The following is a 17292-nucleotide window of genomic DNA, read 5'->3' as shown; positions in this document are numbered from 1 at the left end:
TAAAAAGATGCTAATGTCAAAGGACTATGTTAAAACCATGCCACGGTCTGGTTTTTAACTGACAGGAGTCAGACAATTCAACCTTAAGATTTAAATCTTTATCAGTAGCTTTCCTTCTGGAGACTGGCAGAATGAGGGTGGTAAGGGAAGAACAAGAATCGGGTTCAAGCTGTCATTGCAGTAGATACCGTAATACCTGGAGACTGAAGTCAAGTATACATTTCTAAATTCATCTTATCTCTTCAATAAAGTTTTTCCATTGGCTATAAACCTATATTCACATATAAATATTAGATCTATAACTATATATGAACGTGAGTAGAAGATATAGTTCTGCACATGTGCATGCATGCATGCATTCAGTAATATTTATTGAAGTGCTAAGTGGTGAGTCTATCATGATGAACAAGAAAGATAAGGTCTTTGCCCTAATGAAACTTATATTCTTCTTGGGATGATACTAGCTCTTGTAGCAAATAGACCATATAATACTGAATGGCTCACCTGTAGCTGAAGGTTATTTCTTGCTCATATAATGGTACAAGGCAGGTGTTCCTTGTTGACAAGCAGGTATTGTCCTTGAGGTTATTTGGGGACCTGGGATCCTTTTGTTTTATGCCTCTCCTATTCTATAGTATCCTCTGTCTTTATCAAGTCCTCTGATGGGAGAAGGGCACATGAAGGGTGCCATGTGCTCTTTAAAACCCTTGGCTTACAAATTTTCTCATTTTCATTGGCTAGAAATCAGTCACATGGTCATATACAACCACAGGGAGGCTTGTATGGTCTAGCTGGGCAGCCCATGAACACAAGAAAATGGGTGTAAGCAGAATAATTGCCGTCAGCTGCCACAGTGAAGATGTGTACAAATTAACAATTACAAATATTAAAAATTCTAACTTCTGCTATAAAGAAAATTAAACAGGACATTATGAGAGAGAAAAACAGTGTGGGATGGGAGATGAAAAGCTCTCTCTCTTTTTTTTTTGAGACAGAGTTTGGTTCTGTTACCAGGCTGGAGTGCACTGGCGCCATCTTGGCTCACTGCAACCTCTGCCTCCTGGGTTCAAGCGATTCTCCTGCCTCAGCCTCCTGAGTAGCTGGGACTACAGTCATGCACCAGCACCCCTGGCTAATTTTTGTATTTTTTTAGTAGAGAAGGGGGAAAACCTCTCTTAAAGTAAGTGACCAGGAAAGCATTCTGAGGTGAGGACATTCAAGTTCAGAGATCAAGAATAAGGATAAATCATCCTGGGAAGAGCCAGAGAGGGTTCTGAGCAGAGGGAAGAGCAAACACAAAACTCATGTTTACCTCATATTTATCTAAGGAGGCAAACAATATTCCTTCATGTCTTAGTCATTTGGATAGTAAAGAGGAGAAACCACCAGGTTATTCATCCCAAATTCCCACCAAAAATGTGTCTTGCTTTTAAAAATGATGACATGAGTTATGACATTAAAAGGCAACTCTCTGCCTTTTTGAGTAAATTCTAGAAATTTTGGAGAACCTTGCTGTTTGTTTCAGAAGCCATGGTATCTCTGGATCCATATGTCATAGGGAATGATTAGAGGATTCTTAAAATACATGCCTGACCTCTGCAGTTTCCGTCTGCTTTAAATACACTTACATAAAAGGGATAAGAATATGCCCTCCTTTATTTCTCCTCCATTGACTCCCACCCCCTGTCTTGGATGTACTTACATTGTTATATTGTTTTGACAAATAGCACATCTTGCAATTAAATTCGCTACCAACAGAATGCTAGGGGCCTGAGCTGCGATCACTTTCTTCATGCAGAATAATTTCAAGAGGCTCCATGCTGATTAATTATACTGAAAGCAGCTCTAATGATAGTTTCAGAATACAGGATTAATTCACATAACATGGTAAATATAAATGGTGGATTTTCGACCTGATATATTAAACCATTATGGCTTATTGGGCAAATATGTATCTTGGCATGAGCCTTATGCTGAGCCTTGGCAGAAAGTGTGCATCACTGAGAAGGAATCTTTATAAACAGCATTTGATGAGTGGTCGCTCTGCACTTAGAGAACATGTATTTCTACACTAAGTACAGCTGCCTTTGAAGGAAATATAAAATACATTAAAGGATGAATGTAAAAGTGTTTGGTTTGATCAGTGATTGCCAATGGATGCTGGCTCTGAAGATACCTATAGTTATTGGGATTTACCAGCAAAAGCTGTCCTTATATTCTTCCACTTATTAAGTTGTCACTTGTAGAGCTCTAGTTATATGTCAGACACTGTATTAAGTGTTATACATGTATAATCTTACTTATTTTTCTACCACTTTTTCTTGTTGGCTTTGGTCCTGTCAAGCACATTGGCCTTCCTTCATTTTTCTTCCCCACATACACCAAATTCATTCCTGTCTCAGGATCTTTGCACTTTCTCTTCTGTCTCCCTGGAAAACTCTTCTGACACATTGAACGGCCAGATATTTTTTATTCAGATTTCAGGCTGGGCACGGTGGCTTGTACCTGTAAGTCCAGCACTTTGGGAGTACGAGGCAGGTGGATCACTTGAGGCCAGGAGTTTGAGACCAGCCTGGCTAACATGGTGAAACCCCATTTCTTCTAAAACAAACAAAACAATTCCTTTTTTTCATCACTTCCTTACAGAAGCCTTTCCTAATCACCCGATTAAAAATATCTTCCACCTAGGAACCGTCTAGGTGGAAGATACTTTATTTTTTCTTGGAACTTACCACAATCTGAAATTTGCTTTTGTTGCTTAATTACTGTCTGACTCCCTCTCTGTCCCCAGTAAGGACTAAACTCCTGCTTGGTAAATGCTTTATTGGTTTTGTTCATTGTTGCTTCTTCAGTGTGTAGAATAATGTTTGGCACATGGCAGGCACATAGTGGGCTCACCACTTCTTCCTGTGACTAAGTGACTCATCTAAGAATATAAGCAAGTAAGTGATGAGACTGGGGATCAAACTCAGGATCATCTGACTCTGGAATCTGAGCCATTGACCAATATGCCATTTTCTTGCTCCTGATTTCCGTGTCCCTATGCCATAGCCCCATCGTTACAGAGCACACATGACAATCCTGTTTGTCTCATTCCTACCTAAAATGGCCAATGAGGACACACACACAGACAGCACCAGTTAAACACCAATGACACCCTAAACACTTGTCAAAAGTATCCCGATCCACAGAGGGAGGAATGAGGTTCAGATCACTTGTGAGCTTTTCATGTTTATCATGTGTCACTGTTCAGGAGACAGAGGCTAATTCTAGTTTCCAAAGATTTGAATTAGTTTAGCACGTGTATCTGAGGATTTAGAAGAGTCCGTTCTTGTCTTCCTGTTAAGAGCTAGTTTTGCCTCAAGCCTTAAAGTGTGAATGTAATTCCATTAACCACTCCTTTACTCCAGCAGTTCCACTCCATGACATCCTGTAGGTTCACACGTCCTCCATAATTTTTAATGAGTTATTTGGAATCTTTCAACCAGATAGAAGCTAGCAATCAGGCACATTTCTGAGAATATCGCATTCCATATCAGTCAAGGATATTTTAAAGGACAAAGTTAAGAAAGACCTAACTGCTGCAGACCATTTTTATGTAAATAATACTTAAACTGTAGTCAGTCACACAGGCACCATAGATTTGTACTGGAAGATATGAGGAGAGTCCAGAGAGAGGATATAAGCCAGGACTGTGTATTGAAAAACCAGAGACCAAATGTGTTGGCTCACACCTGTAATCCCAGCACTTTGGGAGGCCAAGATGGATGGATAATGAGGTCAAGAGATCGAGCCCATCATAGCCAACATGGTGAAACACCATCTCTAGTGTCAATACAAACATCAGCTGAGCATGGTGGTGCGCCCCTCTAGTGCCAACTAGTCAGGAGGCTGAGGCAGGAGAATTGCTTGAACCTGGGAGGCAGAGGTTGCAGTGAGCCGAGATTGCGCCCTGCACTCCGGCCTGGCGACAGAGCAAGACTCTATCTCAAAAAAAACAAAATAATAATAATAATAATGAAAGGTCAGAACTGGGAGTGGGTGAGAACTGCACTCTGAGTCTGCAGGGTTCCCTTCAGGCTTCCCTTGCTCTTAATTTGTCCTATGACCTTGAAGTTGTTGTTTTAAACTCCCGGACCTTAGTTTTCCAAGCTGTAAAAGGAGGTGTTGGACAAATCTGGACTGTCATAACTTACATTGAGGACTCCTTTTATCATCTTCTCCTATGAACCTCCTATGATGACATATTTTTCAATCAAATTGCATTATTAAGAATCACATTCTCTTTAGAGTTCTTTAAAGTCATGTAAAACTGCTAGTTGAGAGCTTCTCTTGTAGATGAGATAACCAGAGTTTCCATATGGAGTTGATAGGGTCCCAGACAAGGGAAAGTTAACTGAATATTTCAGTATGCAGACTTACTGTGGATGCTTTTATGATTCCCTCTCTGCAATAATGTTACCCATTATTACAGTCAAAAACTCTTACTTGGGAGCCACTAGATTAGCTGATCTCTGGGGTCTCTTGTGACTCTAATATTTGACGAGTCTGCAAAGTAGTTCAGCTGACAGGTAGAATGTAGAATGTAGACTTTAGGGGGTTTAGGGTAGAAGTGTGATCAGTACCTTTTAAAAAATATAGAGAGTTTATTTTGTCGAGCAGTTTTAGGTTTACAGAAATATAATACCCTCTCAACCCCATCCCCATCCCCTACCCCCCAGTTTCCCTTATTATTAACATCTTGCATTAGTGTGATATATTTGTTACAATTGATGTGCCAATATTAATATATTATTAAAATCCATAGTTTTGTGGGCCGAGTGTGGTGGCTCATGCCTGTAATCCCAGCACTTTGGGAGGCTGAGGTGGGTAGATCGCATGAGCCCAGGAGTTTGAGACCGGTCTGGGCAACATGGTGAAACTATTTTCACCAAAAAAAAAAAAAAAAAAGAAAGCTGAGTGTAGTGGTGCATGCCTCTAGTTCCAGCTACTCAGGAGCTAAGATGGGAGGACCACTTGAGCCCAGGAGGTGAAGGTTGCGGTAAGCTGAGATGACACCACTGCACTCCAGTCTGGGTGACAGCAGGACCCTGTCTCAAAAATCAGTATCAATCAATTTATAGTTTACACTAGAGTTCACTGTTTGTGTATACATTCTATAGGTTTGGACAAACACATGAATATATGCATCATTACAGTATTATACAGAATGGTTTCACTGCTCTAAAAATCCCCTATCCTTCACCCATTCCTCCCTCTCTTCTCCCAGACTCCTGGCAACCACTGATCTTTTCACTGTCTTCATAGTTTTGCCTTTTCCAGAATGTCGTATGGTTGGAATCATACAGTATATAGTCTCTTGAAATTGACATTTTCTTACTTAGTAACATGCATTTAAGACCCCTCTATGACTGTCTGTGGCTTGATAGCTCATTTTCTTAAATTGTAAATGATATTCTATTATATGGATTACCAGTTTGTTTATCCATTCGTCCGTTGAAGGACATCTTGGTTGCCAATGCCTTTTATTTAGTTGAGTTTTTTACTAACATAATTTTAGGTTTACATGCAGTTATAGAAGTAATACAGAAAGATCCCATGCACCCATTACCCAGTCTTCCTCAGTAACATTTTGCAAAGTTATTTTACAATATAACAACCAGAATATGGACATTCATGTATTCTACCATCTTATTCAGCTTTCCCTTGTTTTACTAGTACTTGTGTGGGTATATTTTTAGTTCTATAAAATTGGATCATGTGACTAGCTTTGTCTAACACCACAGTCCATACATAGGGAATTTTCATCAGCGCAAGGATGCCTCATCTTGTCCTTTTTTAGTAATCATACTTACCTTCTCTGTGTGTCCAAACTTCCTCCTGTAAGGATTGGATTAGGAACCTCTCTAATGGCCTCATTTGAATGTAGTCAAAGCCCTATCTGAAAATATAGTCACATTCTGAGGTACTGGGGATCAGGCCTTCAATGTATGAATTTCTGGGGAAGGAACAATTCAGTCCTTAACATACTGTATGTATCCCCTGGTTACTGGCTTTTTACCACATAATTCCCTGGGATATCAATAGTTTGTTCCTTTTTATTGCTGAGTATTATTCCATGAAATGCTTCCCGATGCTTTTCATTTCACGTACTTCAAGTTAATATTTTTAAAGCCTTGTGATTAGGTGCCCTAAATTAATGCAAAAGTACAACAAGCAAAAAACAGAGGTTAGGAAGCATAGAATGGACTAACTTCAACACTAATTTCCTTTTACCGAGTTACCATGTATCAGCATTAAAAGCCAAGATTTGGAATTTTTAAATAATCATTCACAATTAACATGAGGAAGTGTTTATTTTTTGGAAGGAGGTACTTCACTGTCACAGTATTCTAAATTTAAACTTTGAAAATATATATACGGTCTAATCTTTGCTCTGATTCTGTATTTGTTGGAGAAACGCTTAAAGATACAAATTTCAACGTGTTTGGTTGCTTTTTTCGTAACCCCTTCGTCCAGACAAACTGCTGCTTTTGTTCATGTGATCTTCCACTCATGATCGAATTTAGCTGCTTGTATCTTTTTGAAAATCTGCTCATGAGAGAGAGGTTATGCTTCATGAATCTTAGATAATAGAGTTAGGACATACGAGGTCTCCTGCATGACATGAAGGGAAGAGGGGCCGCCCGAGAAGAGATGGTGAGTAAGTACTCACCAATAACAAAACTCCTGAGAAACCCTCGTTGATGGGAAATACTGGGAAAACTAGACTGAACTGGTGAGACATCTCCTTTACAGACTATTTTCAGAATAGTAAGGTTTCATTTAGTTCTAATAAAGCCTCAACTGTAATAGGCTACGATACAGAGAGGGTCTAGAAAGCAAAGTTATATAAACCAATGAAAACCATAATTCATGCAAGGCCTAAATGTATAATAATGTGTTACTGACACAAAAGTCTTTAAAATTGTACGTTTGTGTTGAGCAGTGGGCATAGAATAAACACTTTCTGTATCCTTTTATTTAAAATTACCGTGTATGCTTGGTCTTCTTTATGGTCATTAAGATGCTTCAGGTTATCAACCTGACACATTCTTTTGAACTTCTTGTTTAACATCAGCAACAAAGTGACAACTACTACTCTGTTACTGCTACTGTTTATTGAGTGCTCCATGTGAACCAAGAACCATGCTGGCCACTTTAATTAATTTAATCCTCACAGTTACCTTATGAGTTAAGTATGGTGATTATTCCCATTGAGAGTCAGGGACACCGGGACTCAGAGAAGTTAACCTGGCCAAAGTCACATTAACCAGGAAAGCTTGAGAGCCAAGAATGAAATTCTGTGTCTAGTTCTTTCAAATGCTAAATAGAGGATGGGATAGGAATACTACCTTTTAGGGATATCGATCCAGAAAAGGATATAACAGAGGAGATTCTGAACCACTGATATGAGCCAAGAAATTGAAAACATCAGTGTAAAATATCCAAAGTCCATGGGTAGCTAGAAACTTCTTTTCTGCCCTTCTCGTTCTCTTATAACGAATACTCTCAACTGGAAAGAAGGGCCCAGATGAAAAGTACCTTGGAACATGCTGAGTGTTAATCAGCATATCTCTAGATTGCCACATTAAGAAGCAAAGCCCCCTAATAGAAATTTCATCCCAAAAACATAGTGATAAAGTATATATGTATAAATCTAAACCTGTTTACATAGGCTGATATTTGTTTCAGGAGATATAACTTGGGCATCTTCAAGAATCAAGTGCACAATTTATTTCAAAAACATTCTAGAGCAGTGCCATCCTATAGAACATTCTGCGATGATAAAACAAATTCCCTGTTCACCATGTCCAGTGCAGTAGCCAATAGTTGCCTATGGCTATGAAACACTCAATGTGGCCATTGAGGCTCAGGAAGGGGATCTGAAATGTTGTTTAGTTTAAATTTAAATAGCCAGGCATTTGGCTTCTGTATTGGATGGTGTAGTTCTAGAAAGTAAAGGTGTAATTATAATAGATATCATGAAATTCTAAACATACCTTTTCCTTCATATTCTCATCATCTCTTTCTCTGGGCAGGGGAGTGGAGAAGGGGAGAAAGAAGGAAAGGGTGGTTGTGTCCAAAGGTAAAATCATTTTTAATGTTTGTCTGTCTGAAATTTAGGCTGTGTTTTATTGACAAAATTGAGGAAGGTTGAAGATTTGGCAGGCCTGTCTGTCCCCTCGCCTGTGTGAATGTGTCAGCACCTCATTAATAATGTGTTAAACTGTAAAGGCCCTTTTCCCTCCTACTATGGGCCTATTTTTAAAGAACACTTCAGTACCCCTTTTGCATCTCACAGTGTTTTTTTTTTTTTTTTTTAAAATTTACAAGTTGCTCTGTGGATTAATTTTAGCATATGTTTTATTTAAATATATCCTGAATATTTCCAAATTGAAATGTGAGAAATTGTTTTGTGGTAGGGAAGTTGGGCTGTGAGTTTTTGAGGAATGTATTAGCTGCTCATTTTCTAGAAATTAAAAGTAAGAAGATTCTCTGTATTATCTGTTCTCCAATTTTGATTGGCATTTCAGCCAAATGATTCTATCACACATGTGGCCCTGGTGGTTCTTCTCTTGCCAAGAGAAGAAAAACATATGGGGTATAGTTTTTTTTTTTTTTTTTCCTTAACCGTTTTTGACATTTTTGTTCAATGTAGGATTAGATGACAGTGTCTTTGAAAGATACTGAATATTTTAAGCCTTAAGTTTGTAGAGCTTGTGTCTTACAGGTGCGTGGTGAATTGTCATTGTTTTTCTTCTTCCTAAGACAGACATCTAGAATAACCACTTTCTTATTTCCTGACACTGAAAACAGATACGGTTTGGGATTCCTTTTATAGTTTCCTCAGCTAACGACTCCAGTGACTGCTCAATTGTGGTCTCATAGTAAATCAAAATTTCTTTGAAAGACCCAGCTCTGTTATGTAATTGTAAGTCCTAAGAAGTCATCTCTCTAAAAAGAAAGGTGAATTTCTGTTGCCTTAAATAATATTGACTTTGCCACTACATATGATAGTTTTTGAAGGCAAAATAAGTAGACCGTTTTCTTCTTTTCTTCCTTCTTTTAAATTAACCTGTGAACACATAAGTTGTGTTTACACATAAGGCTGTGTCAGATCTGGTTGGCCAATCATGAATAAAGAGAAGAACCACTCTGCAAACTTCTGCATCAAACGTACATGTCATCCCCCAAATGATTTTTCTAGATGGAATGTGGGGTTTCACAGTGGCTAAGGAGAATACTCTGATTCCCTTACTGAACTCTCAACTGTTTCCTATGCATTTTAATAAAGCAGATTTAGAAAACAAAACCAACGTTATGCTACTAGCGTGAGTGATGTGTTCATAGCCTGCAATTTGTTAGCATCTTGGAGGCTCTGGGAAAGGAAATTCACCATATTTTGCCAGGATGCACTTAGGTCAATGAGGAGGACAGTGGAACTTTTAAGTATGGAAAGACTGGTGGGGACTGGGGTCCAAGCTGACAATTCACAGGCGTAGGCCAGGCCCGGAGTTTTCCCCTCTGCCCAACTTAGCTGATGAAACATTAGTGTTGCACAAGACTCTTCAGAAGTCGATGCCCCCTTCGGCCAACTCGGAGAAAAGGCTTCCTCAGAAACTGAGGCCTCCATCTGTGCCAATCCTTGTAAGCGGTTCACCTCTTCAGAGGCTAATGCCTCTCAAAACCAAGAACAATTAAAGCGAGAGTCTTTCCAAGCAACTGGGGAATTGAGCAAAATAAATCAGAAATCCTCAGCCTTCGCTCTGGAGGCTCGCCTCATTATGAGAGCAGATCTATTAGCCCTCTTGCCATTGTCTTTCATTTCTCAAGTGAGGTGATTCTAATTAAATTAATCTGCATGTCAATCTATCGGTGATCAATCAAAGAGCCTGAGGTTTCCCCTATGCTGCAGGGTGCTTGCGGCTGACAGGGGCTGATAATGGAGGAAGAAATAAACTGTCGAGCAAAGTTAATTAGTCAACATAATAGGTGGATTAAACGGGAGCGGGCTGATTGCTGTTTCCCGTGTCAAAGCATGAGGTGGGAGCTGAAGCTGCAATTACAGACAATTATTATATTTGGTTGTAAGAGGTCGCATGAATAAACATATCTCTGTGGGTTTCAGTTTTAATCCCTTTCCCCATTTAATATAAGGAGAAGTGTAGGTCATTTCTTCTCATTGTTTTAGTCAAAGTTCTCTGAGACAACATCTTTGCCTGTGTCTCTTCTGGCAAACTCGGTTCACAGTCACTTTATGAGATGGTTTCAGTGTCTAAATTATGCCTTGGGCCAGTCCCACCAGTTTTTTTTTTTTTTTTTAATTTGAAACAGATCTAGGACCCTTAATTAGCAGGAATTTTTTGGGGTGGGGTGATGGTGATAGTAGCGAGGGGGACTTTGGTCTGATGAACCAAACTAATGTGGAAAGAAAAAAGTACAAGAAATCTCAAAAAGACACCCAGGAGAGAAAAATGCATCCCAGCTCTTACTGAAATCTTTTTCATTTCTCTATCCTCTTAACCCTGACACAGTAGGGGGGGAAATATTTTAAAGATTCAAAAGATTTTTATTTGCATGATCAACTGTGATATCTGCTTCAGTGTCTAAACTGAAGAGTAATTTAGGTGAAACACAACCACCCTTGTGTAAAAAAATATGCTAATAAAGATCCTCTTGTTAAAATTATGGTTAACAGTGTACCTTCTGCTGCATAACTATAAACTGTGCAATTTTACTTAAAACTGCATCAAAAGCGTTCCATGCCAAAGACCCACTCATCAATAGCTCCTCTTGTTAGACTTGTACAGCATAAGCACCAGTTATTATGTGAAATAGCTATGCAATTTTCTTCAGCTCCCAGCTGTTATTTATTTAACTTGAGTTTATTACCCACCACGCTTTTATATTAAAATGTTCATTCATTTCTTTCTTATGTCTCCAGGTCGTGGTGTCTACGACAGTCAATGTGGATGGCCATGTCCTGGCAGTCTCTGATAACATGTTTGTCCATAATAATTCCAAGCATGGGCGGAGGGCTCGGAGGCTTGACCCCTCGGAAGGTACGCCCTCTTATCTGGAACATGGTAGGCGAATCATTTTCATTGGTTGGCATTGCTACTTTAACTGTGAATATATTTGGTTTCTTTCTTCCACTCTACCACATGTTCTACTCTGTTTAAATTTCAAAAGTCTGTTTGATTACGATTGGTCCTCCAGGGTTTTTTCTCTTCAACATATGATGCCAAATATTTAAAGACAGGAAAATACCTCTGAGGCCCATCTTTCTTGTGGGACCACTCTCTACTCTGGAAATGGCTAATATTGCCTCCTTTCAGGTTGAGAGAAAGAAGGAGGCCTGGGCCATTGCTTTATTCTAAGCTCCCACTGGATTACAAAATAAGGAAAGGGCAATCCAAGGGAAAAATAAGGAGAGGCCACACAATTTGGTATCACAAAAATTGTGATATATTTGACGTGTTTATAATTGACCATTGAGGTTTTATAATGAACCCATCCTCTTTACCATCCTCCTGGTGTATCTCAGTGACTACCTGTTGAACTTCATTTGGAGATCAGGTTCAATGTCGAGGTTGGAGGTGCTTTCTGAATATGAAGCCCAGACCAAATGTCCCTCCTGTGCTCTGTACCTAACTCTCACCTCTTCACCATATGATAGAACTTGCTTTCTGTAGGTAGACTTTGGTAGGGAGAAATCACATTTGTTTTGAGAATTATGGTTAATCAGTGGTGCCTTTGAGAAGACTGAAGGAAACCAGATAAAAATTTGAATCAAGGAAAGTGAATGCCACTCAGAAGAACCATGGGTTGGGTTAGGGGCACGCCTGAATTTTTCAGTGCTGCATGTGTGTGTAATGTATCCACTCTTCCTCCTCTCCACTCATCCATCCATCCATTCATCTATCCATTCATCCATCCATCCATCCATCCATCCATTCATCCATCCAAGAATGATGACTGAGGCTTTACTGGATACCAGTCACCATGTTAGACTTTCTTCAATTGCCTCAAACTCTCAACCCATTTCCCTCACTTCCCTTTCCAGTTTGCTAGGTCAGCAAGATTCTTCTCAGAACGCTACCGCACAAATTATCACCTGATTGCCTGTTTTTTTCCATGGGCCAGGAGTTGACCATAATTCACAAGGTAGAAAACTCCCTTCTCTGCCAGCATCCCAATTTAATAAACACACCACTCTCATCATTTTTTTGCCTGGCTTTTTCCCCTGTGCTTATGGAACACACGAACTGAACTTTTTATTAATTAGCCAGATGTAACACTCTTAGAAGGGATTCTTCACCACATCCAGTTTTACAGTCTTTTTAAAGTAAACCATCATCTTTCAAAAGCTACTTCTTTATGGTTTCATTAGTGCTCAGATGGATTGATATTACATTTTGCAGGAGGCCATTTCAAACACCTGCTCATGATTACATTCCTAGTTCCATTTCTGTACTTAAAATTATTCTGATCCTCACTTTACAGTAATGTTGTCTTTATAATACCCTTCGAGTCACTTAAGGCATTGTGTGACTAGAGGTGTTTAGGTGAAAGAAGGAGGAAAAATTAGGGAAATACAGTGAGCATGGTTTGGAGAGTGCTGCTTAAGGACTGAAGTTATGTTTTTGACTGTGGCTGGTTCGTTGCAATAGGTATTGCCCAATCTGGTGACAGACTTGACTGTCAGTTTGAAATCTGAATTCACACTTTCAAAATATGCTTAGGCCACACCCAGCTCCTATTTCTGCTCTCGGGAAGCCAGTGAGAAAGCTCCTGACACCATGCAAATTATCCTTCCAACAAAACACCCAAAGCAAACATAGAATATAACCTGCTCTAAAGGAGCCCTCTAGGCAATAAGGATCAGTAACATTATTTTGCACCATGATAAAGGACTGAGTTGTGAAATAGGTACCAGGAACCCCAAATTCAATCCTTAGTTTCACTCTGGCCTCTATTTGACCTTGGACAAGTTGCTTTAGCTTTTGGGATCCTTGATTTCCTCCTTGTTAAAATGAAGGTGATGATCTGTAGGAGAGTAAAAAAAATCTGTACTTTGGGTGGGGGCAGGTAGTGTAGATAGGGAAGTGGGCTGGGTGGAGGCTGAGAAGACAGGCAAGTACACGCTCTGGTGCCCCCCAGCCCCAGCCAGTTGTTGCTAAGGGGAATGAGAGCCCAAGTGGGGCCAGATGTTCCAGTTTGGCAACAATGCATTTTTAATTGTTGGTAACTAATTACAAAATTTTTGGACACTGAAGGGAGGAGGGGGGAAAAAAAGCCACTTAGGAAGAGTGCAGCCACAGGCCAACAGTTTGAGACCTCTGGATCAACACAGCTATAAGCTTCCTCCCAGCTCAGATGTTCCCTCTTCTAAGAGTATTAATATTTCAGTTGGGATATCATATTTAAAACATATTATTCTAAGTTTTAAAGACAGCATTTTATTCACCTGCTTCAGTTTATGAGTCCACAAATGGCCATATTATTATAAGATATTATTCCAAAAATGGTGACATTTCACTGTGTGTAAGTGGTTGGCCATCATTGGGGACATAGGTATGTCCTATTTCCCTCATCTAGGGGCCTTGACTTCACCTAAGCCTTACTTCACTTCTCTCCAGTGGAAAGAAAGGGTAGACATGTTCAAATTCTTAGTAATGACAATAACATAGAAATCTGCTTCTCTGCAGAGTGAGTCAACTAACCACACAAAACCACCCACTCATTTAGACACTTCAGGCTGACACATAAATATCTACTCAGCAAAGGGTGACTATTGAACTCTTTCATTGGTAATGTGTGGGAGTGGACCTAGATGCTAATTCTTGTTGATGTGAGGGTAATACTTTATTTTGCTGTTGAAAAGTTCTATTTCAAAATGCTCTGTTTAAAAGACTTCAAGAATCACACACCCTCATCCCTCTGTCTCTCTGCTCCCACCCCCAACCGCCTTCAAATAGCTACGGCATGGTGAGACCGCAAAGCATGTTCTCCTCTTGTGACCTGTGGGAACCTACGTTTTCCCCCATTCTGGACTTTTTATCATCTAATTTACAGGTAGCCTGAATTATTTTGGGCTATTCTGCAAATCTCTATTTATATCCTGCTTGTCAGACCATTGGAGGAAGTTTCCTTTTGTGGCTCACCTTTCTGCGTATAAGTAGAGACAGAGATCGTGCTTTACATTCATGCGTGGGCTTTCTTATGTGACCCATGGACTCACAAACCCCTGTGCTCTGATAAATGACCCTGTAATTCAAGTATGAGAGTTGACAAAGGCAAATTTATTTCATAGACTCTTGCATGGTTCAAAGATAGTGAATCCTGGCATGCTATAGATCGTGGAAAATGGTCTTCTCCTGTACTTTCTCTTCATTCATAAATACCAAGATTTTCTTTGGCTGGATATTTATCGGACCATTTAGCCTAGTGAGGTTTCTTCTTTAAGCAATAGCTTTATGGAAGATATACAGTTGTGGAGAGAGGCAGCCTCAAAATGTGACTGCTCTCTCGGTTCCAATTTTTGAAAAAGCATGGGCTCGGGATGAAAGGAGCTGAGTGGCTGCCACAAGGCTAAGCTCAGCGCTACCCCGTGTACTTGCCTTATCTTCCAGTCATTTGGGCAAGTTCATGAAGACTGTGTTCTGGGGAGTCATTGAGGGGCTTGAGGAGTGTTGCTGTTGGCATTGTTGTTACCCTGAGTTCCAGGTTGTGTTTACTTGAATTCAAGGCCAACTGTGGCATCAGTTTCTCTGTTTCTTCCCCCTGTGGCAAAATGTGGTGCCCTCACAGCGCTATGGTGCAGAGCCCCTGTCAGCTTGGATGTGCTAACACTTTATTATCTAATGATCTAATATGCAACAAGGCAAAGTGCCCATGCTCATCATTCTGACATAGAATGCTGGGAGAAGTAACTAAATTACTTTATGTACCATTAGCGCTTGCAGCTATGGTGAACTCACCGGCAGCATTTATGCAAATGCCTGTGAATTCACTCTAGTGGCTTTGTCAGGAAACCGTCTGACAAGCAGTTTAAATGCTCATTTTTTAAAGGGGATATATGTATTTTTTTATTTTGGTGTGCATGTGTTTTTCTCCTTTCCTCTCTTTTTCTTTCCCTTCTCCCCTTTTTGGGCTATTGGAGGACTTGCCTCCTCCATGGTGACTAGAAAAATGTGAGCACGTTCCAGAGCTCACCCATCAGTAGGAGCCCTTTCCAGGAGTGGGATTAAGTTCCCAATAGGGTATTCTTTAGATCTAGTTTTTTTTATTATTGTTTTGAATGTGTACATCCTTCATATTTATTTGAAAAAAAAATGGACCTATTAATCAAAAGTTTTTAGAATATAAACATGTTAGTGTTCGTGAGCTCTGACCTGAGGTCCTACTTAGTTTTTTAGATCAAAGGCAGGATCTTTAAAACATACTCACTTTTCAAAAATGAAAAGTGATTGAAATTTAGCTTTTGTAGGCATCAGATACAAATCAATTAAATTTCCCTTCAAAGTTATAGTAAAGACTGCAACATAAAACATAAATGGGCCAAGATCTCAAGATAAATAAAAACCATAGTGGAGTTTGGTCACACTCAAAATATTTTGAAGAATAAAGAATAATGATAGACTCACTGGGCCCATCTCCTGGCTGTGATTACAGCTCTGGAGAAATAGAGTCAGGTGTTCACTACCACCAGTGAATTCTGACCTTTTGGTTGTAGTGTCACTTTACAACTGTCCCTGACAATATGGAGGTGTTCTTGATCTTTAGCATATGACCTTCTATAATCCTTTTGATCCAGACAGAGGCAGTTTTTGCTTCTGTCAGTTGCCCCTGGGTATCCAGCACCATTGACTTCCTGTGACCAGCTGCATTTAAATGTGTTTTTTGTTTGTTTGGTTTGTTTGTTTGTTTTTATGTTTTTACAGAAATGTGGAGAAAGATGGTTTGAGCTTGAAGAGATTACCCCAAATTGAGCCAGTCTCTTTCCCTTTCTGTATAATATGGTCCTAACAGGAGGATAGAAGGAGGATCAGGCTGTCTGGCTGAAGAGCTGGATTCTAGTTCAGACTGCCATTAACTAGCTGTGTGGCCCTGGGAAGGTCACTTTGCTTCTGTGGGTCTCAGTTTAGTATGTCCAGGGAGAGTCAGGCTTCTCTCTAGGCTTCCTTTTAGCATGCACTATTTTGTGGTGCTCTGAACTGAAGCTATTGGCACATGACTTTCTGCAGGAGGTGACTTTGGAGAAATAGGACTTCCTGGGAACAGAGAAATCCACTGGTGTTTTCTAATAGAACCCTTCCTTTGGATCTCCATCCAAGGCATAAGGTGTCAGTAAGGTGGACTTGAAATCGCTCATTCATACTAAGCATGCACTACATGCTAGACATTAAGCTAGGAGCAGTAGGATAATGCAGACTTAGTCCTTGCCTTCACAGAATATATGATGTGAATAGAGAGGAGAGGTATTAAGCAAAGTGTATGACAATGTAAATAGAGAGGAGAGGTACTAAGCAAAATTAGACTGGTACATCAAAGGGGGACCACAAAAGCAGAGGAGAGTAATGAAGTGTCGGGGAAGCTTTCTTTGAGGAAATCTCATTTATGCCAAAACCAAAGAGATGAGTAAGTTTTTACTAGGTGTCTTAGTCTGTTTTCTGTTGCTTTAACAGACTGGGTAATTTCTGAGGAACAGGAGTTTATGTCTTATGGTTCTGAAGGCTGGGAAGTTCAAGGTCATGATGCCAGTAATGGTGAGGGCTTCCAGGTTGCATCATCCCATTGTGGAAAGGAGGAAGGGCAAGCAAGTGTGGATAAAGAGAGCTCACTTTTATAACTAACCCACTCCCGCAATAATGGAATTAGTCTGTTGAGGAGGGTAGAGCCCCCATGATCTAATCACTTCTTAAAGGTCCTACCTCTTAACACTGTTGAAACTGCAATTACATTTCAACATGAATTTTGGCAGGGACATTCAACCATTCATCTATTCAAACCATAGCACTAGGCACAGGGGCCAAAAAAAATTGCCAGGTATAGGAAACTGTGTGCAAGGGTTGTTTTGCTTAGGTGAATTCCAGGAACAAAAGGAGACTGAGAGGGCTCCTGTTGCTCCCAGGCAAGGGAGGAGTGGCAGGAGATGAGACTGGGGTGGCTGTGAGGGCTACATCATGCAGGCCAAAGTGGGCTGGTCAGGCCATGGTCTCGGTGGCAATTGTGAAGTGAGGGGGA

At 40.0% G+C, this 17292-nt stretch overlaps 1 protein-coding gene across 1 annotated transcript in view; it reads left to right on the top strand.

The window, feature by feature from the left end:
* The window catches only part of EBF1 (early B-cell factor 1), a 403442-nt gene that overhangs the window by 264395 nt on the left and 121755 nt on the right, over positions 1–17292 (top strand). Inside the window, exon 8 of the mRNA XM_011947685.1 lies at positions 10988–11105. Within this exon, the coding sequence (XP_011803075.1) occupies positions 10988–11105 (118 nt within the window). The remainder of the gene's footprint in view (positions 1–10987; positions 11106–17292) is intronic.

This window comes from Colobus angolensis, unplaced genomic scaffold, assembly GCF_000951035.1.
Source record: "Colobus angolensis palliatus isolate OR3802 unplaced genomic scaffold, Cang.pa_1.0 Scaffold27, whole genome shotgun sequence".
In the NCBI taxonomy this organism is placed as follows: domain Eukaryota; kingdom Metazoa; phylum Chordata; class Mammalia; order Primates; family Cercopithecidae; genus Colobus; species Colobus angolensis.
The sequence above is the reverse complement of the archived record's forward strand: the minus strand, read 5'-3'. Positions and strand labels throughout refer to the sequence as shown.